Source organism: Tursiops truncatus, chromosome 5 (genome assembly GCF_011762595.2).
Source record: "Tursiops truncatus isolate mTurTru1 chromosome 5, mTurTru1.mat.Y, whole genome shotgun sequence".
NCBI lineage: Eukaryota > Metazoa > Chordata > Mammalia > Artiodactyla > Delphinidae > Tursiops > Tursiops truncatus.
In genome coordinates this window covers 108,273,070-108,297,962 of record NC_047038.1, presented here as the reverse complement: position 1 = coordinate 108,297,962, position 24,893 = coordinate 108,273,070, and the positions used below count along the sequence as shown (strand labels likewise).

The following is a 24,893-nucleotide window of genomic DNA, read 5'->3' as shown; positions in this document are numbered from 1 at the left end:
AATTATTTCTAGACAAATACATTTCACAGTCCATTTAGTTCTCCAAGATACTTTATTACACCAAAATCACTTCAGAAAAACACTTTCGTGTTGACAGCACAGGTATACTGAGCTATACAATGGTATAGCTATCACGAGAAATAATTTTGATCTTATAAAAATGACCCCTTTGGCATAAGTTGCCTAAAGGATTTCATTTTAAAATTGTAAAACTCCCTTTAGGTCAAAAACAAAAATTTTAAGCCTAAAAAAAAAAATGTAACAAACACATATTTAGTTCCCAGTATGTGCCAAGCACTGTACATCAAAGTAATCTTCTAATTTATTCAGTACCAGGTGTCAAAATGACTGTAACAAATCTGTTACATTAAAGTATCTGGAAACTCTAAAATCCTCAATACAACTCCTCTTCCCCAGTCCCCTCCAAACACACACCCATAGGCTTTTACATGTTGCAATATAAGGCACTAGAGAGCCCTGACCCAGTAATTCATGTCATTCCCATGACCATTCTTGCAGCTGAGATCAGCTGGAACAGTAATTAAAACAAACAAACAAACATGGTTTCTGCTTTTACTCAGTCCTTTTGCCTTCAAGACCTTGACCTGCATTCCTTCCTCTGAACACCAAAAATGATATGCCCAGAAACGTAATTCATTTTATTTAAGTATTCTTCACAATAAGCATGATGAGACATATCTACTCTATATTAGTGAATACTTGTACTCAAAACAAAAACATCCCATATCAGATAGGTTTCAACTCAACTAGTTTAAAGTTCAGCTTAAAAAAAAACTAAAATCTTTTTCTGTTCACTGGAAAATCTCTAAAACTAGACTCTGATGTCTGCTAGACACGTGAATTGCTTAAAACACAAGCAGAAACCAGTTACGCCTATATATAATATACAAGTAATTTGCTGTTTTCTTTTGTGGTTGTTGTCTTCCAGAAAAAGTTATGCAGAAATGCGGAATTAAAAAATATCTTTCTAATGGGAAAATAAAGAACTTTTTCATTAACATTACTTAAATGAGTCAAAACATGTTCCTAAGACTTGTAGAATAAAATATTCCAAAAAGACTAAATTTTATGATTTATCTAAGTTCCTTAGTCCTAGAAAGTAAATATTTTGTTTCTAAAATTAGAATAAAAAATTGCACGTTCAGTTTGGTAATCTTAAAAGGAGGTAGATGTAGTAAATAAAATTTTAAAGATGGTATTGTTTCATCATAGCCCTGTAATTTGCAACAAAACTCAAGAAAACAACACATATTATTATGTTTTCAAATTTGTGTTAAAAACTCAAAAGTGTAAAATAGGGAATAGTTTCTTTAAATAAAGTATTGTACTTGTATAAATTCAGATATAAGTGCAACTAGTAAAAGCAGTTTACACTAACTACTTCCCTTAACAGTTCACTTCAAAATAAATAAATATATGAGCAACTATTCTTTTTGAAGTAGTTGAAGGGAATTGAAATTTCCACAAAGATCCATAACTATAGCCATACTGATTTTCTCCTTCCCCTTTGCTTTAAATTCATTGCAGAAGATAAAATACAAAATTAAATTACTTTGTTCTTCATCTGGCCTTGATCATATCCAAAGCCATTTATCTAAACCAAGGACTTCTACAGAAAATCAGTGGCCAAATCCTAAAGGTATAACTTTACCTCACTGCAGAATTTCCCCAGGCTCCATGCTTGTCTGTGAGAATGTTGATAATTTTCTGGATTAGCTGAGTTGCTGTCACATGGTCTCGATATTTGGCTGCTCTTATCAAATGATCACACATCTTCTCATCTTCTCGTCTGTCTGCTGAATACTGGGCACACAGTGACTTGGATAGGAAAAAGAAATATCTATTAATACTATAAAAATATGGAAACAAACCCTTTACATGCATTATGAAATAATCTCTAATATGAACTGAACCAACCAAAACTTTAAAGTGACTTTTACATCACTCTTTAACTGAATTGACAGAGTTGGTAATCTACTCTCATTACAACAATCCCCCAAGAATTTATTTCTCTGAAGTCACTCATAAGATACACTCAGAAGTGGTTAATATTTAAGCAGAGACTTGAATAAAGAGAAGAAGCCAGTCATGTGAAGATGCAGGGTCCACATTACAAGCAGCATGAAGGGCGGTTGCAAAGCACTCAAGCAAAGTGAATAAAGGGAAGAGTGGTATGAAATGAGTTTGGAGAGGCAGGCAGGGGCTGCATCATTTAGTACAGTGTAGTTATGGTAAAGAGTTTAGATTTCATTCTAATGCAATGGAATACCAGCAGAAGGTTAATTACAGAAGTGACATGATTGATTTACATATTAAAATGATCACTATAAGCTCCATTTAGAGAATGGATTGTAGTGGGACAAGAGGGTTAAGGAGGGAGGCTACTGCAGAAGTCCAGAAAGGAGACATTGGTGGCCTGCAACAGTAAACTGAGCTGGTTCTCAACACCTTTAGAAAATGACAAAAACAGTTTGGTCTTTTAAACCCCAGCTCTGTAAAATGGACCACCAGCACTAGAATCACCTAGGAACTTATTAAAAATGCAGAATTATAGGTCCCACTCCATACCTACTAAATCAAAATCTGGATTTTAATGAGATCCCCAGGTGATTTATACATTAAAGCTTGAAAAGTACTTTCTTAGATATCAATTTTGCCAAAAAATTTTAGGATTCTTTAGCAATACTCAGTACAATACAATCACTAGTTTCCAAGTTGCTTATTTCTTTTCTTTTGGAATTCAGACACTTGTGGTGTCATGTTTATGGTGCTATACTACCTAGTTAATTGTTTAAAATTAAAAAAACAATTAATGTAAACTTAATTCTGGTCACAGAGTCTATTGGGATCCTTTCCCTTAAGCTCCAAATGAAAGCTCACATATACATCCACATGTATACACAACCTATGATGAGTAATAAAAATTTGATGTTGGAGCCCTTTCCTACTGTATAACAGTTTAGATAGATTGTTGCCATACACCATCCCCAGCACTGTCCCTGCAATAAGAGAGGGCCTTAACTGTCCTAAACCAATGAGAGTAATAATCACACCCACACTGACAAACTGTCTAAGGGAACAGCACTTGATCTAATTGGTACAATTAAGAGGAAAGGTCAGAAGTTTTGCTGGGTAATTCCTTCCTTCCTCTTACAGTGTAAAACAGGAAGTACATAATTCCAGGAGTATTGAAAGCTCTTTCTGTAGGAGAGAAGCAAGCCTGAGGATGAAGCCAAAACCCAAAGGGAGCAGAGCTATGAGAATTACAGAAATAAAGAGTAAGAGTTTATTCCAAATGGAATCATGAACTTCTGGATCAAAGACCAGCCTACCTTTATACTTTCTGTGAGACCTTTCTTTTTTTCCTAAGACTTTTTACTAGAACCTGTAAGCTCCTGTTCAGTAATTGAAGGCCAGTGTGAAGTGGGTTTTCTGCTCCTAACACCATAAGCAGCCCAACTGATATGGTGTTTATGTACATGCATAAGGAATCAAATATCTCTTAGTCTGTGCAAAACACTAGGCTATAGGGATAAAAAGTTGACTTAGCTTTATAGCCTTTGCCCTGGAGAATCCTCACTCCTTACAGATTGTGAGGAGGGAAGTGGGAATAAAAGTACAGTACTCCCTTGCTATGGGGTGGGGGGAATAGGATCCAGGACCCCTACGAATACCAAAATTTGCAGATGCTTAAGTCCCTTTCACACATATCATATAATATATATTATATTCAATATATATGAATATATATTATATATGCATATGAATAAACGTAAGATTGGGAAGCAAATCAAAAACCAGACTAAAGCATCATCCTTGGTAGTATCTCTTGTCAGTCTTGGGCAACTAACTCACTTTACCTCGCCAGGTCTAACTGTTTTCATCTGCACAATGAGAGGATTATATTAGCTCTAGGAATTGTACAATTGGAAGATTTTGGCCAACCTCTAAGAGGTTAGTTTTTGTACACTAGTAAAGGCAAAGTACTTCTTTTACCTAAACACTGATATGAAGAAAATAAATCATGTTAGAAATTAGATTTATAAGAAATTAAAGGCAAATGCTGGACAGTACATTAAAAAGACTGAGCCAAACCATAGGACAATTCAGTTTGTCAAAAATATGATTTGAGCAAATAAAAGAAAATATGATTAATAAATACTTGAAGGGGAGTAGTTTAAGTGAAGATAACTAGGGAATGATTCCATTGTAACAAAAATGTCAACTGCTATGTGATATTTTCAGAGATTCATCCCAGAACTAGGCAACAACCTACAGGTTATTTCACATCTAACCCAACCATACACTGAAACCAATAGGACAACAGGACAAAATGGGAGACATCTGAAGAATTTTTATACCTTCACCATTCCCTACTATATACATAGTCTACCCTTGTCTAACCTTACCTGACAAGAGGAAATTAAAATTACTGATGGAAATTAGAAAATAACTGGCTTCTATACTCCCCTGAAACACCACATACCTTCATATTAAATGTACTATTTTAAAGGCTATTATTTCTGTATTTTATTAATATTAGAATAATTTAACTTTATCAAATCATATTTTGCAAACATTTGGTAAGCAACTAAAGTTTGCTTTAAAAGGCATAATTCTATAAAGAAGAGTTCAAGGTATGTTAAATAGTAAAATGGTTTAAAGTGTTCCTTAATGGATCCTCCTTTACAATTTAAACAGCAACTTTTCATATCTGACATAAAATCTATAGATATAAATCACATTAAAGGGCTATTCTTTCCTGATTATCAATCTCTGTCTCATTGTGGAACATTATAGTCACATGTAACCTTAAAACATGATAAAAGAAACCAAACAAGAATGTTTTGTAAAGATATACTGAACTTGTATCTATTCTTTAAAACTTAAAAATGGAATTTGAATATATTCTTATTAAAAACCAATAACAAATTCAACATATGACATATCACTCAAAGTCAAGTACAGATGAGGAATTCTGCTTCAAGATCAAACACACGTTACTTATTGAAGGAGTATATATTTGTGTGTGTGTGCTTGTGTTTAAACTTTGGAGGTACCCCAAGAGACCTTGCCAAAATGTACCACCTATCAATAAAATCAAGGGCCAGGTCTAGTACTTGCATTCAATTTTACTTTACATCAACTTTTCTATATTCCTATTTTAAGCAACACATAAACTAAGTAATAAGATGTCACAACAATAACCCCCAAAAATCTGAATCTTAAAAACAAAAGAAATAAGCATCTTGGAAACTACTAATTCAAATATAATTGATTATTGCTAAAGAAATCTAAGATTTATTAGCATAGAATTAATAAAATATAAGATAAATACACCTAGTTTTGAAAAAAATTCACTTACTCGCAGGGTGAAAATAAAGAGAGAAACAATTTAGACTGAACATTTATAATTCAAGTAACTATTCTGGCTCTTTAAATGTAAATAAAGAAATGAAGACAATACCACATTCAGTCTTTCCTTCCAGATGCTACATCTCTACCTAAGTTTACTATGTGTCCTTTTTATGAAAGCTCAGAGAGGAGTGAACTTAAAATTAAGCAGATTTTTCTATTATCCTTCTGCTATCACTGTGATCACCATTCTTGGTGGTCAGACGTTTTCTGCATCATTTCCCAGTATGCTGGCATTTTCTCAAGGCTTTGTCATATGTCCCCTGGCAATATCATCCACTCCCATATCATCTATTATTATCAACTTAGATCTAGCTGTCAAATTTTTCGTATCTAACACAGCTGTTTTCCTAAATTCAAACCCACAATTCTATTTGTAGGATAGTCTTCAATCATTCAATAAGTACCTAAAATTAAAAATGTACAAAACTGAACCTACCACCTTTATCCGAAACATGCTATTAAACTGAAAAGGGAAAGCTTTTCTATTTCTGTCATCTGTGACTTCTCAAGTTCCCGCACTTCATATCCCACCACTACACTTAGCAAAACCTCTTAACCACTCTTATCACTGTCCTAACGTAGATCTTTATTCACTCACAACTCAGCTCTTCAAATAATCTTCTCTCATTTTATGAGCAGTCCCAGAATTGTTCCTAGAAGAATTTACCTTGGTAAAACACAGATATATTTATATACCCCATCCTCAAAAAAAACATGATTGTCTAAAATATCAAACAATTAGAACCAAATTTTACTAGCTAGATCTGTGTGTGTGTGGCCTGCTTATAATTCACTACCATGGCATATAATCTTTTACATGCTTGTCTATCCATCCTATATGCCAGATACACTCAGATTATACGCTATTTCCGAAATATCCTCAAGACATTTTCAAGACCCAGAAAGTATATTTCTCCTACAGCTTTTACAGGTGAAACAAGAATAAAGATGTTTATTGAGAATGTAAGATGGGAATTTGAAAGGCAAACTACTAAAGAGGAACTCACGCAGAAAAAGAGATACAGAAATAGATCCTTTTGATTCTTTGGCTGAATATAAAAATGGAAAAAAATATGAAAAATTCCAAAATAATTGGAAATTAAGCAATTCATCTCCAAGTAACAAAATATGGAAAAAACATGAAATCAGAAGGAAAATTAGAAAAATTTGTGGGAATTGGCCACAACAGCATTTAAAATAAAATTTATCGCTTTCAATTTTATATTAGAAAATATTAAATACTGAAGGAAGAAATAATACAAATATTAAAATCAGATGACAGAAGCTAAGGAATACAGTGCATCCAATTTTGCATTAAAGGAATATAAAACTAAACACTAGTATAATTTGCCCAAATAAACACAACAACTTTCAACAAAATACTACCTATAAAATGGATTATACAGCAGGATGAAGTAGAGTTTATCTATGAAATACAAAGCTGGTTTAATATTTAATTATCAATCAGTATAATTCACTATAAAACAGAAAAAAAGGAGAAAAACATATCACCTTAATCGATTTTTTTTCCAAAAGCAATTAAGGCAGAGGACTGTGGTTGGCAGCGTGAACACAGCCTGAAGAGGGCTAGTGCGCCACGGCTAGCCAGGAGGGAGTCCAGGAAAAAGTCCAGACCTGCCGAAGAGGCAAGAGACTTTTTCTTCCCTCTTTGTTTCCTGATGCGCGAGGAGAGGGGATTAAGAGCGCTGCTTAAAGGAGCTCCAGAGACGGGCGTGAGCCGCGGCTAACAGCGCTGACCCCAGAGACGAGCATGAGACGCTTAGACTGATGCTGCCACCACCAAGAAGCCTGTGTGCGAGCACAGGTCACTATCCACACCTCCCCTTAAGGGAGCCTGTGCAGCCCGCCACTGCCAGGGTCCCGGGATCCAGGGACAACTTCCCTGGGAGGATGCAGGGCGCGCCTCAGGCTGGTGCAACGTCACACAGGGCTCTGCCGCCGCAGGCTCGCCCCGCATCCAAACCCCTCCCTCACCCTGGACTGAGTGAGCCAGAGCCTCCAAATCAGCTGCTCCTTTAACCCTGTCCAGTCTGAGTGAAGAACAGATGCCCTCAGGCGACCTACACACAGAGGCGGGGCCAAATCCAAAGCTAAACCCCAGGAGCAGTGCAAACAAAGAAAAGAAAGGGAAATCTCTCCCAGCAGCCTCAGGAGCAGCTGATGAAATCTCCACAATCAGCCTGATGTACCCTGCATCCGTGGAATACCTGAATAGACAAGGAATCATCCCAAATTGAGGAGGTGGACTTTGGGAGCAACAATATACATATTTTGTTCCCTTTTCCTCTTTTTGTGTGTATATGTATGCTTCTGTGTGAGATTTTGACTGTATAGCTTTGCTTCCACCATTTGACCTAGGGTTCTGTCCATTTTTTTGTTTTTTTTCTTAACAATTATTCTTTATTTTAATAAATTTATTTTATCTTATCTTACTTTATTTTATCCTCTTTCTTTCTTTCTTTCCATTTTTTCTCCCTTTTACTCTGAAACGTGTGGATGAAAGGCTCTTGGTGCTCCAGGGAGGAGTCAGTGCTGTGCCTCTGAGGTGGGAGAGCCAACTTCAGGACACTGGTCCACAAGAGACCTCCCAGCTCCACATAATATCAAATGGCGAAAATCTCCCAGAGATCTCCAACTCAACGCCAAGACCCAGCTTCACTCAATGACCGGAAAGCTATAGTGCTGGCCACCATATGCAAAACAACTAGCAAGACAGGAACACAGCCCCATCTATTAGCAAAGAGGCTGCCTAAAATCATAATAAGGCCACAGACATCCCAAAACACACCACCAGACAACCTGCCCACCAGAAAGACAAGAACAAGCCTCATCCACAAGAACAGAGGCACTAGTCCCCTCCACCAGGAAGCCTACACAACCCACTGAACCAACCTTAGCCACTGCGGACAGACACCAAAAGCAATGGGAACCTCGAACCTGGAGCCTGCGAAAAAGAGACCCCAAACACAGTAAGATAAGCAAAAGGAGAAGACAGAAAAACACACAGCAGATGAAGGAGCAAGGTAAAAAACCCAACAGACCTAACAAATGAAGAGGAAATGGGCAGTCTACCTGAAAAAGAATTCAGAATAATGATAGTAAAGATGATCCAAAATCTTGGAAATAGAATACAGAAAAGGCAAGAAACATTAAACAAGGACCTAGAAGAACTAAAGAGGAAACAAGCAATGATGAACAACACAACAAAGGAAATTAAAAATACTCTAAAAGGGATCAATAGCAGAATAGCAGAGGCAGAAAAACGGAAAAGTGACCTGGAAGATAAAATAGTGGAAATAACTATCACAGAGCAGAAAAAAAAAAAAAGAATGAAAAGAATTGAGAACAGTCTCAGAGACCTCTGGGTCCTTAAACGCACTAACATTTGAATTATAGGGGTCCCGAAAGAAGAAGAGAAAAAGGAAGGGACTGAGAAAATATTTGAAGAGATTCTAGTTGAAAACTTCCCTAATATGGGAAAGAAAATAGTTAAGTCCAGGAAGCACAGAGAGTCCCATAAAGGATAAATCCAAGGAGATACATGCCAAGACACATATTAATCAAACTGTCAAAAATTGAATACAAAGAAAACATATTAAAAGCAGCAAGGGAAAAACAACAAATAACACACAAGGGAATCCCCATAAGGTTAACAGCTGATCTTTCAGCAGAAACTCTGCAAGCCAGAAGGGACTGGCAGGACATATTTAAAGTGATGAAGGAGAGAAACCTACAACCAAGACTACGCTACCCAGCAAGGATCTCATTCAGATTTGATGGAGAAATTAAAACCTTTACAGACAAGCAAAAGCTGAGAGGGTTCAGCACCACGAAACCAGCTTTACAACACATGCTAAAGGAACTTCTCTAGGCAAGCAACACAAGAGAAGGAAAAGACCTACAATAACAAACCCAAAACAATTAAGAATATAGGACTAGGACCATACATATCGATAATTACCTTAAATGTAAATGGATTAAATGCTCCCACCAAAAGACAAAGACTGGCTGAATGGATAAAAAAACAAGACCCGTATATATGCTGTCTACAAGAGACCCACTTCAGACCTAGGGACACAAACATACTGAAAGTGAGGGGATGGAAAAAGATATTCCAAGCAAATGGAAATCAAAAGAAAGCTGGAGTAGTACTTCTCATATCAGACAAAATTGACTGTAAAAATAAGACTATTGGTGCTTCCCTGGTGGCACAGTGGTTGAGAGTCTGCTTGCTGATGCAAGGGACATGGGTTTGTGCCCCGGTCCAGGAAGATCCCACATGCCGCAAAGTGGCTGGGCCTGTGAGCCATGGCCGCTGAGCCTGCGTGTCCGCAGCCTGTGCTCCGCAAGGGTAGAGGCCATAACAGTGAGAGGCCCGCGTACTGCAAAATAAATAAATAAAGACTATTACAAGAGACAAAGAAGGACACTACATAATGATCAACGGATCGCTCCAAGAAGAAGATATTACAATTGGAAATATTTATGCACAGAACAAAGGAGCAAGTCAATATATGAGGCAAATACTAACAGCCATAAAAGGGGAAATCGACACTAACACAATCATAGGAGGGGAATTTAACACCCCACTTTCACCAATGGACAGATCATCCAACATGAAAATAAATAAGGAAACAGAAGGTTTAAATGATACACTAAACAAGATGGACTTAATTGATATTTATAGGACATTCCAATCAAAAAAACAAGAATACACATTTTTCTCAAGTGCTCATGGAACATTCTCCAGAATAGATCATATCTTGGGTCACAAATCAAGCCTTGGTAAATTTAAGAAAACTGAAATCGTATCAAGTGACTTTTCCTACCACAACGCTATGAGACTAGATATCAATTACAGGAAAAGACCTGTAAAAAATACAAACACATGGAGGCTAAACAATACACTACTTAATAACGAAGTGATCACTGAAGAAATCAAAGAGGAAATTAAAAAATACCTAGAAACAAATGACAATGCAGACACAATGACCCTAAACCTATGGGATGCAGCAAAAGCAGTTCTAAGAGGGAAGTTTACAGCAATACAGTCCTACCTTAAGAAACAGGAAACATCTCAAATAAACAACCTAACCTTAAACCTAAAGCAAAGAGAAAAAAGAACAAAAAGCCCACAAAGTTAGCAGAAGGAAAGAAATTATAAAGATCAGATGAGAAATAAATGAAAAAGAAAAGAAGGAAATGATAGCAAAGATCAATAAAACTAAAAGCCGGTTCATTGAGAAGATAAACAAAATTGATAAACCATTAGCCAGACTCATCAAGAATAATAGGGAGAAGACTCAAATCAATAGAATTAGAAATGAAAAAGAAGAAGTAACAACTGAAATTGCAGAAATACAAAGGATCATGAGAGATTACTACAAGCAACTCTATGCCAATAAAATGGACAACCTGGAAGAAAAGGACAAATTCTTAGAAATGCACAACCCGCTGAGACTGAACCAGGAAGAAATAGAAAATATGAACAGACCAATCACAAGCACTGAAATTGAAACTGTGATTAAAAATCTTCCAACAAACAAAAGCCCAGGACCAGATGGCTTCACAGGCAAATGTTAGAATGTTCTCAAACATTTAGAAAAGAGCTAACACCTATCCTTCTCAAACTGTTCCAAAATATAGCACAGGGAGGAACACTCCCAAACTCATTTTATGAGGCCACCATTACCCTGATACCAAAACCAAAGAAAGATGTCACAAAGAAAGAAAACTATAGGCCAATATAACTCATGAACACACATGCAAAAATCCTCAACAAAATACTAGCAAACAGAATCCAACACCACATTAAAAGGATCATACACCATGATCAAGTGGGGTTTATTCCAGGAATGCAAGGATTCCTCAATATACGCAAATCAATCAACGTGATACACCATATTAACAAATTGAAGGAGCAAAACCATATGATCATCTCAACAGATGGAGAGAAAGCTTTCAAAAAAATTCAACACCCATTTATGATAAAAACCCTGCAGAAACTAGGCATATAGGGAACTTTCCTCAACATAATAAAGGCCATATATGACAAACCCACAGCCAACATCGTCCTCAGTGGTGAAAAACTGAAACCATTTCCACTAAGATCAGCAACAAGACAAGGTTGCCCACTATCACCACTCTTATTCAACATAGTTCTGGAAGCTTTAGCCACAACTATCACTGAAGAAAAAGAAGTAAAAGGAATCCAAATCGGGAAAAATGAGGTAAAGCTGTCACTGTTTGCAGATGACATGATACTATACATACAGAATCCTAAAGATGCTACCAGAAAACTACTAGAGCTAATCAATGAATTTGGTAAAGTAGCAGGATACAAAATTAATGCACAGAAATCTCTGGAATTCCTATAAACTAATGATGAAATATCTGAAAGTGAAATTAAGAAAACACTCCCATTTACCACTGTAAGAAAAAGAATAAAATATCTAGGAATAAACCGACCTAAGGAGACAAAAGACCTGTATGCAGAAAATTACAAGACACTGATGAAAGAAATTAAAGATGATACAAATAGATGGAGAGATATACCATGTTCTTGGATTGGAAGAATCAACATTGTGAAAATGACTCTAATACCCAAAGCAATCTACAGACACCATGCAATCCCTATCAAACTACCACTGGCATTTTTCACACAACTAGAACAAAAAATTTCACAATTTGTATGGAAACACAAAAGACCCCAAATAGCCAAAGCAATCTTGAGAACGAAAAATGCAGCTGGAGGAATCAGGTTCCCTGACTTCAGACTATACTACAAAGCCACAGTAATCAAGACAGTATGGTACTGGCACAAAAACAGAAATATAGATCAATGGAACAGGACAGAAAGCCCACAGATAAACCCACGCACATATGGCCACTTATCTGTGATAAAGGAGGCAAGAATATACAGTGGCGAAAAGACAGCCTCTTCAATAAGTGGTGCTGGGAAAACTGGACAGGTACATGAAAACTGAATGTATGAAATTGCAACATTCCCTAACACCATACACGAAAATATACTAAAAATGGATTAAAGACCTAAATGTAATGCCAGACATTATCAAATTCTTAGAGGAAAACACAGGCAGAACACTCTATGACATAAACCACAGCAAGATCCTTTTTGACCCACCTCCTAGAGAAATGGAAATAAAAACAAACAAATGGGACTGAGTGAAACTTAAAAGCTTTTGCACAGCAAAGGAAACCATAAACAAGATGAAAAGACAATCTTCAGAATGGGAGAAAATATTTGCAAACAAAGCAACTGACAAGGGATTAATCTCCAAAATATATAACCACCTCATGCAGCTCAATACCACAAAAACAAACAACCCAGTCCAAAAATGGGCAGAAGACCTAAATAGATTTTTCTCCTGAGAAGACATACAGATGGCCAACAAATACATGAAAGGACACTCAGCATCACTAGCCATGAGAGAAATGCAAATCAAAACTACAATGAGGTATCTCCTCACAACTGTCAGAATGGCCATTATCAAAAAGTCCACAAACAAGAAATGCTGGAGGGGGTGTGGAGAAAAGGAAACCCTCTTGAACTGTAGGTGAGAATGTGAGAATGTAAATTGATACAGCCACTATGGAGAACAGTATGGAGGTTCCTTAGAAAACTAAGAATAGAACTCCCATACGACCCAGCAATCCCACTACTGGGCATACACCCGGAGAAATCCATAATTCAAAACACACATGTACCCCAATGTTCACTGCAGCTCTATTTACAATAGCCAGGACATGGAAGCAACCTAAGTATCCACTGACAGATAAATGGATAAAGAAGATGTGACACATATATACAATGGAATATTACTCAGCCATGAAAAGAAACAAAATTGAGTTATCTGTAGTGAGGTGGATAGATCTAGAATGAAATAAGTCAGAAAGAGAAAAACAAATACTGTATGCTAACACATATGTATGGAATCTAAAAAAAAATGGTTCTGAAAAACCTAGGGGCAGGACAGGAATAAAGATGCAGACATAGAGAATGGACTTGAGGACACAGGGAGGGGGAAGGGTAACCTGGGACGAAGTGAGAGAGTGGCATGGACATATATACACTACCAAATGTAAAACAGATAGCTAGTTGGGAGCAGCCACATAGCACAGGGAGATCAGCTCAGTGCTTGTGACCACCCTGAGTGGTGGGAGAGGGAGGGTGTGAGGGAGATGCAAGAGGGAGGAGATACGGGGATATATATATGTGTGTGTGTGTGTGTGTGTGTGTGTGTGTGCGTGCGTGCGTGCGTGCGTGTGTGTGTATATATATATATATAGCTGATTCACTTTGTTATAAAGCTGAAACTAACACACCATTGTAAAGCAATTATACTCCAGTAAATATGTTAAAAAAAAAAACAATAAATGCTGGAGAGAGTGTAGAGAAAAGGGAACCCTCCTGCACTGCTGGTGGGAATGTAAATTGATACAGCCACTAGGGAGAACAGTATGGAGGTTCCTTAGAAACCTAAAAATAGAACTACCATATGACCCAGCTATCCCACTACTGGGCATATACCCTGAGAAAACCGTAATTTAAAAAGATATATGTACCACAATGTTCACTGCAGCACTATTTACAATAGCCAGGACATGGAAGCAACCTAAATGTCCATCAACAGATGAATGGATAAAGAAGATGTGGCACATATATACAGTGGTATATTACGCAGCCATAAAAAGGAATGAAATTGCATAATTTGTAGTGAGACGGATGGACCTAGAGTCTGTCATACAGAGTGAAGTAAGTCAGAAAGAGAAAAACAAATACCATATGCTAATGCATATATATGGGATTTTCAAAAGCAGTACTGATGAACCTAGTGGCAGGGCAGGAATAAAGACGTAGATGTACAGAACAGACTTGAGGGCACGGGGAAAGAGGAAGCTCGGATGAAGCGAGAGAGTAGCATTGACATATATACACACTACCAAATATAAAATGGATGGCTAGTGGGAAGCTGCTGCATAGCACAGGAAGAGCAGCTCAGTGCTTTTTGATGACCTAGAGGGATGGGATAGGGAACGTGGGAGGGAGGCTCAAGAGGGAGGGTATATGGGGACATAGGTATACATATAGCTGATTCACTTTGTTTTACAGCAGAAACTAACACAACATTGTAACGCATTTATACGCTAATAAAAATGTGAATAAATAAATACATAAAAATTCAGTTTTTAAAAATATCTACTCTCTTCAAATTGATTTTATAGATTCAACCCAATCTTAATTAAAAGTTTAGCAGGACTTCCTATGGAAATTGGCAAGGTGAGTCCTAAATATACCTGAACAAAAAAGAAAACAATAATAGCAAAACAATTTTACAAAAGAGAAGTGAAATTGTAGAATTTTATACTCTTTGAATCACACTAAAAATTAGAAATCAATAGAGCATAGGTTTTTAAATGAAAAAAAGAATATTTTCAACAACTAGTGCTAAAACATCTAGCCACTCACAGGGGAAAAAAAAGGAAATAAATTTGTCTTCACCTCATACCATACAAAAAATGCTTAATTCAAAATGAATCAAAGATCTACATATAACATTACAGTACTTCTAGAAAAAAAAGTAGCAGAAAATCTGATGAACTTGGTGTAGGCAGAGATTACCTAGACCGAAATTCTTAGACTGGAAACCATAAAAGAAAATCATAACCATAGAAAAACTGCCAAATTAGACTTCATCGAAATTTATAAAATCTGCTCTTTAAAAGGCACCATTTAGAAAATGAAAATGCAAGAGAAAAGGCAATGAGAAAAAATATTCACCATACATATAATTAACAAAGGATTTCCTTACAGGATAAAGAACTCCTACAATAAGACAAACAAATTTAAAATCATAAACAAAGGATTTGAACAGACATTTTACAAAAGATATACAAATGACTAATATGTATGTGAAAAAATGCTTAGTCAGTAGGGAAATTTAAATAAAATCCACAATACACTATCACTATATACATACTAGCAGGGCTGAAATTACAGGGACTGACAATATCAAACACTGGCAAGGATGTGGATGAAATGGAACTCTCATAACTACCAACTAGCCAGATGAAGTATAAAATCTACAACTACTTTAGAAAATAGTTTGGCAGTTTCTTCTAAGCCTAAATATAAACTTGCAACAGCACCTAGCAATTCCAATCCTAAGTATTTCTTCAAAATGAATGATAACATATTTCCACAAAAATGTATTATATGAATATGCCCATAGTGCTTTTAATCATAAGACCCGAACACTGGAAATACCCAATATCCACCTATAGATGAATGGGTAAACAAAGTAATACTGCTCAGTAATAAAATGAAACAAAGGAGTGATACACACACAACAATGTGGATTAATATCAAAAACTTTATGCTGACAAAAACAATCCAGAAATTTGAGTTAACTACTATGTAATTCCATTTATATGAAATTGTATACCATGCCAAAGTATCTATAATAACAGAAACCAGATGAGCAGTTGCCTAGGGTTGGGTATGTATATGTGGAGAGGAACTGACCACAGTGAATCACAAGGGAATTCTCTGAGATGACAGAAATTTTCCATATCTTGATTATGACAGTTACAAAGGTATATACACTTGTCAAAACTCATCAAACTGTATATTTAAAACAGGTGTATTTTATTACGTATGAACTATACTTATTCAATAAATTATATTTAAGAAGTTTTTTAAAAATGAATAGACAAGGCACTGAGAAGAACATAGTTAAAAAATTCTTATTGAAAAAATTAGCTCATATACCAAGTAGGTAAATACCCCCTATAAATCAATAAGACAGATAACCAGTAAGACATATAAGTAATAAACTGGGAAAAAGATAAACAGGTACTTCATAAAAGTACAATAAAAAATAGATAATACAGGGCTTCCCTGGTGGCGCAGTGGTTGAGAGTCCGCCTGCTGATGCAGGGGACACGGGTTCATGCCCCGGTCCAGGAAGATCCCACATGCCATGGAGCGGCTGGGCCCGTGAGCCATGGCCGCTGGGCCTGCGCGTCCGGAGCCTGTGCTCCGCAACGGGAGAGGCCACAACAGTGAGAGGCCCGCATACCGCAAAAAAAAAAAAAGAAAGATAATACATAACAAGCAGGAGAAAAGATGTACAGTTGAATTTGTAAATGAAATCCAAAATAAAACAAAATGAATTACTATTACACAACTACCAGAATGCTAAAATTAAAAGTGGTAACCAATTGTTAATGAAAATTTGGAGTAATGAGAACAGCTATACACTGATGTTGGGAGTGTTACATGCTTTTGCAAGGGAGTTTGGCAGTATCTATTAAAACTAAAAACATGAATACTTTACAGTCAAGTTAAGTCCACCTTACAGATATATATGAGCGTGTACATCAAAAGACTATAAAATGTTCAAAGCAGCATTGTTCATAACAGTTAAAAATGGGAAACAACTGAATTGCCAATCAATAGCAGAAGAGATTGTGAAAAACTACTGCTCTACTAATATAACAGAATACCATACAGCACTGAAAATGAAATAGGAAAACAAATCAAATGAATCTCACAAACATAATGTTGAACCAAAAATGCCAGACAAAACCAACTTTGATTCAATTTATATAAAGTTCAAAAACTGAAAAAGAAATTACAATGATAAAAAAAATATTTAAGTGTTGAAAGAAAAAACAGAAGCAAATAAGTCATTTCATAAAATGACATAATTTAGCTTAATGGAGCATGCATACAAGGCTTCTCACAACCACTTTCTTTCAGCATCAGGAAAAGGAGGTAATGTTAAATGCACATTTCTTCTAGAGTTAAATTGCAGTATATTTTAAGAGGAACAGGTTATAAAGCAAATTTTCATGAAATTTGCATAATATTGTGAAATAAAAATAAATTCCAGTTAAAATGTTCAAGGCTAAAGGGGACTTCCCTGGTGGCGCAGTGATTAAGAATCTGTCTGCCAATGCAGGGGACACATGTTTGAGCCCTGGTCCAGAAAGATCCCACATGCTGCAGAGCAACTAAGCCCGTGCACCACAACTACTAAGGCTGTGCTCTACAGCTTGCAAGCCACAACTCCTGAGCCCACATGCCACAACTACTGAAGCCCGCGCACTTAAAGCCTGTGCTCTGCAACAAGAGAAGCCACCACAATTAGAAGCCCGTGCACCACAATGAAGAGTAGCCCCCGCTCGCCGCAACTAGAGAAAAGCCCGTGCGCAGCAATGAAGACCCAACGCAGCCAAAAATAAATAAAATTTAAAACAAAAATAGTTCAAGGCTAAAATCTTTTAAATATTATATAACCCTTTCGCCTAATTTAGTAACATTTAATTTTAATTAAGCAATTGAAATGTATTGGTTTTACAAGTTTTGTGTTTCCGTTTTTAAAACAAACTTATACTCAAATAAAAAGGTAATGACGTATATGAAATAAAAAGAAAGTTCTCTCTTCCACCTCCTCCCTGTTTGGCTAATTGTTTTCTACAGAGGTAGTCACTGTTAACAGTAAGATGTAGTGCCTATATAAACAGAATCAAACTATACATCATTCCATGTCAGGACATATAGTTCTATCTTCATTCTTTTTCACAGCTACACACAGAGTACTGTATTTTTATTTAACTATACCTTCTGGTAAACACTTTTAACAGTACTACCTTATGTCCCACTTTATCTCAAAATCACTTACACTATAAATTACTTGTCTCATTGTAAACGATTTAAAAGGGAAATCACCTAAGGGACAACAAATTAAGAAGCTTTTCAATACTGCAATTTTGGAGGTCTTTGTACTTGATCTCAACTCAGATGTAAAGACTAATCATTAAAAAAAAAAAAAGTTGTCCTCGGGAATCTTACAAAGACTCCTGAAAAAGACTTAGAAAAATGAAAGCTTAAAAACCTCAATAGCCAATGAAAGTCAGCCAATGACAATGTGTGACAGCCACCTTTAATTCTAAAGTGATTCCTCTGTCATCCAATGCCTCAAAGTATTGATTTCTCTCAGCGTGAAAAAGGCTACGCCAATGAAACAGATATAGCATCATCCCCACGATAATAGCATTCAAGGTTAAAACAGGCAGAACACTTATCAAAGTATCGCTTCCATTTCTCATTGTTTTAATGCACTGGATACAATATGTTGGGTTCTTATCTCTACAACTGCAGACTTCAAACAGTATTTTTAAAAAATTTGAGGATTAATACAACTTCTAATATTTTACTTTAGATAATAAAAAATTTGTTTTAGAAGCTTTTACATATTTGTAAAGTCAACACTAAGAAGAGGGCTACAGTTTCCACTTGTATGTCAATTGCACACACAACATTGTTTATATTATTTCATTACTTCATTAGAGTTACTTATTAACAATGAAAATCACAAAATTCTTAAGTAGATAACAAAACACTTTCCATAAAGACAAACTGATTTCTTTAACAATGCCTGCATACATCATACATCAGCTTGGTAGATAAAGTAAAATGTGGTTAGAATCTGTGATCAACAAAATTAACATGAAATTTAAATAGGGTTAAACTCAAATAATTTTGTTTTAAAAAATCGTAATATGAGACAAATATATCTTTGCATAACATTATATGATTATACACAAACACATATACAGAGAGAGAGAGAAGGAGAGAGAGAAGTTCTAATCTTTTAAACTTTACTTTTTGCTAATCTGCACAAGAGCTGGATATCTTAAGTAAATCCTATAATCTTTTAACTCAACATATCTAGCTAACCATTAGATTCTTTGAAAAGCATACAAAACTAGGGTGTCTTACTTGTATTAGACTAAAAGGAGACATATGTATACACACACACACACACACACACACACACACACACACACACACTACTACGACTACAAATAGGTAAGTCTTATGCTTAAATTTCAAATAAAAGTAGTTCAAGAACAAGCATGAAAACCAAAAACTCAAAACATGATTAATTCATTCTTTAAAAAACCATAGTTACCAGTGTGGTTAAGAGCAGACTCTAGAGCCATACAACCTGACTTTAAATCTTGGCTCTGACACATTCATGCTCAGGCAAGGTATTTAATCTCCCTATGCCTCAGTTTCCTCATATAAAAAGGACATAATGTGATGTGCTTCTCATAAGGATCCAATAAGAAGAGACATGAAATAATCAGAAGGCTGACAGGCATATATACTAACACCCAACACTTACTGTAGACTCAGTCATGAAGTTAACCAACTATACAGCAAACAGTCCCTCTCTTCCAACATCTCAATGTAGTTGAGAGATATAGGAGAAAATATAATTAGAATATAAGATACCTGCTAAGAAGGATATTCATGGTGTGTTTGGAAACAACAAGAAAGAACTATTCAGAACCAGAGAGGGTTTCACAAAGGAATTACAGGCTATGTAACTGTTCACCAAGAAGAAAGGGCTCATTTAAGATAGAAAAAATAAAATATAGCAAAATAAGAAGGCAAAAAAAAAAAAGAGAACATCTCAAATAAAAACCTTTCTTAAAAGTAAAGATACGAGGGGACTTCCCTGGTGGCACAGTGGTTAAGAATTGCCTTCCAATGCAGGGGATACAGGTTCAAGCCCTGGTCCAGGAAGGTCCCACATGCTGTGGAGGAACTAAGCCCGTGCACCACAACTATGGAGCCTGCACTCTAGAGCCCACGAGCCACAACTACTGAGCTTACGAACCACCACTACTGAGCCCGTGTGCCACAACTCCTGAAGCCCACACACCTAGAGCCCGTGCTCCACAACAAGCGAAGCCACTGCGATGAGAAGCATGCACACCGCAATGAAAAGCAGACCCCTCTGGCCACAACTAGAAAAAAAGCCCGCTTGCAGCAACAAAGACCCAATGCAGTCAAAAAAAAAAAAAAAAAAAAAAAAGTAAAGATAAGAGGGACTTCCCTGCTGGTTCAGTGGTAAAGAAATCGCCTTCCAAGGCAGGGGATGTGGGTTCAATCCTTGGTCAGGGAACTAAGATCCCACATGCTGCGGGGCAACTAAGCCTGCGTGCCACAACTACTGAGCTCGTCCGCCTCAACTAGAGAGAGAAAAACCCACACGCCACAACTAGAGAGAAGCCCACTGGCCACAATGAAGTGCCCATGCCACAACGAAAAGATCCCACACGCCTCAAGGAAGACCCCGCATGCCGCAACTAAAACCCGACGGACCCAAAAAAATAAAGAAAAGAAATAAAATAAATATTTTAAAAAGACTGTAGTTTTAAATAAGAATAACAGAACAAGACATGTAATTACCAGAGCTCTCTCTTTAAGTACAACAATACACGCTTGTTTATATCTTCGTTGGATGCCTAATGTATTTTTACCCATTTCCTTCATTAAAAAAATCATTCCGCAAAGGTTTTTATAAATCATTTAACATATAAATAGTTGATCTGGTCAACTGTTAAGATAACTAGGATATATCATAAATTGAAACCTTAAATACAGACTTGATCTATCTATAAGGAGTATATTCAGACCTTTTCTTAGAAGAGAGTTTTCAACAGCAGTAAGAGATCTAGTTCTCTATCAAGAATATATTTTATATTATCAGAATACACTGAGAAGATAATGAAGAAAAATATATTTTTCAGTTTGGATTTAATTTGATCAGCACTGCTCATAGGTATGAATTCAATTTTAACTGTGCTATAGTTCCTTTGCTTTTTTCTAGCTTCCTAACTTTAACAGAGTGCCCAGTAATATAGCTCTGTTTTTTGAAGCTAGAGAAGCATTACTTATAATTTTCAAACAAGGGCAGAAACATCAGCTTACTTTAGAATGGTCTTCCTTTGCCCCAACAATGATAGCTTCTTTAGCTTCACATATAATTCTAAAAGATATGATTTTTAGAAATAAGTGCATGTATACATGGGCCCTGTGTAGGTATGCATATTTTCTGTTCAAAAGTTACCCACAGAAGACTGACAGCAGAAAATGTCATGAGCCTAGCTCTTAATCTGGCCAGTATCAAGAAGCTAAAATAGAAAGTGAGACAAGTTAAAGCACATCCTAGAAGAATCTCTAAAAATAGTGCATTCCAGAATGAATACAGCACACTTTGGAAATATACTGAGAAATATTATGATTGCAGAGTCCAGGTGTGGAAGATATACCAGAACATGTATGATAAACTGGGGTGAGACTTTCCCTTAAGGAATCTGATGGTCCCATTGTCAATCAACCAGAGGAAGGATAAAGGCAAACCTTGGACTTACTAAGAACCAACATTCTTTTCATTCTAAGACTGGAGGCAAATGGGCCTGGACTAAAAAGAGGAGGAATGTGGTCAAAGGAGATGCCTATGTGGGGAAACTGAACAAGCCCCTGCAACCGGGTGAAGGGATAAGAGAGACAGAGGTCAAGAAAAAATCAAGAGAAAACCTCCTATGCAAGAGCATGGCCTATGAATTAGGAGATGCAATATTCAATAATGAGTTTTATTTTCCCTTTCTGCACTGTGATGTCCTTCTATCATTGCTAGGCCTACAAATGAGAAAAAGAAAAGCCTATGTCCATGCTTTGAGCAACAGAATAAAGAAAAAATGGCTACTTCCTGGAAAGCCACTCGCATGAGAGTAAGAGGTAGCCTCCAGACTTCTGATATAGCAGTAGACTGGATCTAGGCCCTAAGGCAGAGGTAAGCATTCCAGAAGAGAAGTGTGGGACACGTAAGCATTCCTTGGATAATCCTTGAGATTACTTAGAATAAAAAAAATACTCCCCTTTTTAAAGTAACAATAATAGCTGCATCATTAAACACTTAATATGAACTCACAGTAACAGGCACTTTACATATATCAAATCCCATTCACTCTTCACAAAATTACTATAGGTAGGCACCATTATTATCCTGATTTTAACATGAGGTAATAATGTCTTAGCTCACACAGCTAGTAAATGACAGAGCCAAGATTAATGCACATGGTTATCTGACTGGAAACTCAGAGCTATGTGAAACTGCAACATAGTAATCATGTGGTCTCACTGGCTGGGTGCTCAAAGTAAAGTGATCTTGACATTTAAAAGGACTTATAATACACCTTAAATAAGAAAGTATTCCATCACCCTCATGATTATTTATCAACATCATTTTTATCTAACGTAAAGAAAATAACAACAAAAGCTACAGTTAAAAAATTTATATATTGTCAAACTTACCATTTCTCTGAAGGAAAGACAAATAGGAAAGCAAAACTGGGAGGTTCACTTGAAAATGCTTTGCACTGTGTCATAATTACAAGTTTACTTTTAAAGTTAGTAAGAAGAAACACAGTATCATTATATTTCATTTGCCTGGTATTTCAACCACTAACTGAAAGACAAAATGGGGAATTCAATTCAGTAATGGGAATGTAAAATAAAGAAGTGGACAAAGATGAAAAAAGTCTGCCTTTCAACTAATCTTTAAATAGCTCCGACTTATTTTGCACTCTACCAATTTTACACGCACATAAGAACAAATATATAAAGTCACTAGAAAGAGCAAAATAAACAGAAAAAACATGTTTATGGTTTCAAAAATTTTCTACAGAAGTGAATGAAAGGAAATTTAGAGATTATTACACAGGTGATACTCTAATACAACACAAGCAATATCAAGTGTTGGAGGAGATGCAGAGGAAAGGAAACCCTTGTGCACTGTTAGTGGGATTGTAAATTGGTGTCACCACTATATAAAACAGTATGGAGGTTTCTCAAAAAGTTAAAAATAGAGCTACCATGTGATGCAGCAATGCACTTCTTTATATCCAAAGGAAATAACTCACTACCTCGAATAGATACCTGCACTCCAAAGTTCCTTGCAGCATTATTAAAACTAGCCAAAATATGGAAACAACCTAAGTATCCACTGACAGATAAACGGATTAAAATAAATGTGGTATATATATACTGGAATATTACTCAACCTCAGAAAAAGGGAAATCTTGCCATTTGTGACGACACAGATGAAACTGGAAGACAGTATGCTAAGTGAGATGACCATAAACAAAAACACAAATACTGCATGATTTCCCTTATATGTGGATTCGAAAAATGAAAAAGTCAAATTCATAGTAAGAGAGTAGAATGGTAATATAGCTAGAGGCTAAGGGGTGGGGAGAAAGGGAAGATATTAATCAAAGGGTACAGAATTTTTCTGAGATTAGTAAATTCTGGATATCTAATGTACAGTATGGTGGCAATAGTTAATAAGAAAATGTTGTATACTTGAAATTTGCTGAGAGTAGATCTCAAGTGGTCGACCACACACACAAAACAATGGTGTGAGGTGATGGAATATGTTAATTTGCTCAACTGTGGTAACCATTTCACAATATACACATATATGAAAATATCATGTTGTGCACATTAAATATATATAATATGTACTTAATCATTCTTCAATAAAGCTGGGGGAAAACAGAAGAATAGTGACAATCTAATAAAAAATACAAGAGAGCATAATGATTACTATTGTTCTTTATGCTTCTACCAGGATATGAACAGAATGTTTTCTTAAGCTAAAAGAATCTAGGATCTCACATGAAAAGATTGAATCTCCAAATTTTTGTTAGTTGGATAGGAAAACCTTCATTAATCCTATATTCTACCTTGTTATTAGTTGATAGTTTCATTAATTTAACAATATTTTATTGAGAACTTCCTATGTTCCAAGCCTATACTAGGAACTGAAATTAAAATGAACAGATCCTATTATAAAGCAGTCAATACCTAAGGTTTGTTTCCCTCAGCAGACAAATAATTTTGAAACATTCTTAACAGATACAAGTAACTCTCACAAAGTCTCCAATAAGAATAACCTAATCCAGAATTTGAAAACATAATATCCATAACAAAGAGAAATATCAGTGAAAGGTTAGCCTCTATTTCCCCTACATGACTGCTATAAGATAAATGATATATGCAAACCACACAGACTCTTATATAAGATACTCTCAAGTCAGAAACTGTAAACCTCCAAAGATTACATGTAAAACTGCATGGTTATATTTCTATAAATATCTCAAGGTCAGATTCTCAAGAGTCCATAGGCAAATAAAAATATAAGAACTACTGGCTGAAAATACATAACATTCTACATAATATAATTCCATATTTGGTCAAATGTGTATTATGTATGGAACATATATATATACAATTATACATAAAGTATACATTAATAATAAAAAGTCTGAAAAGTTTTGTACCAAACCATTATCTTGGGAGTATGGTAAGGGAAAAGATACTGGAGAATATTCTCTTTATTGTTACATTTTTTCCCTCTTTTTTTTCCACATGTATTCTTCAGATTAATACATTTTTTTTGCATTCAAAAAAAAGAGCCGGGCCTCCCTGATGGCGCAGTGGTTAAGAATCTGCCTGCCAATGCAGAAGACATGGGTTCGAGCCC

At 36.0% G+C, this 24,893-nt stretch overlaps 1 protein-coding gene across 5 annotated transcripts in view; it reads right to left on the bottom strand.

Moving 5' to 3' along the window:
• The window catches only part of LRBA (LPS responsive beige-like anchor protein), a 727,902-nt gene that overhangs the window by 378,230 nt on the left and 324,779 nt on the right, over positions 1 to 24,893 (bottom strand). For 4 of the 5 annotated variants that reach the window (XM_033857307.2, XM_033857309.2, XM_033857305.2 and 1 more), the window contains exon 37: positions 1,673 to 1,839. In XM_033857307.2, the coding sequence (XP_033713198.1) occupies positions 1,673 to 1,839 (167 nt within the window). Of the gene's footprint in view, positions 1 to 1,672; positions 1,840 to 8,352; positions 8,569 to 24,893 lie in introns of those variants that run through there. The other variant, XM_019926564.3, reaches the window with a different exon arrangement.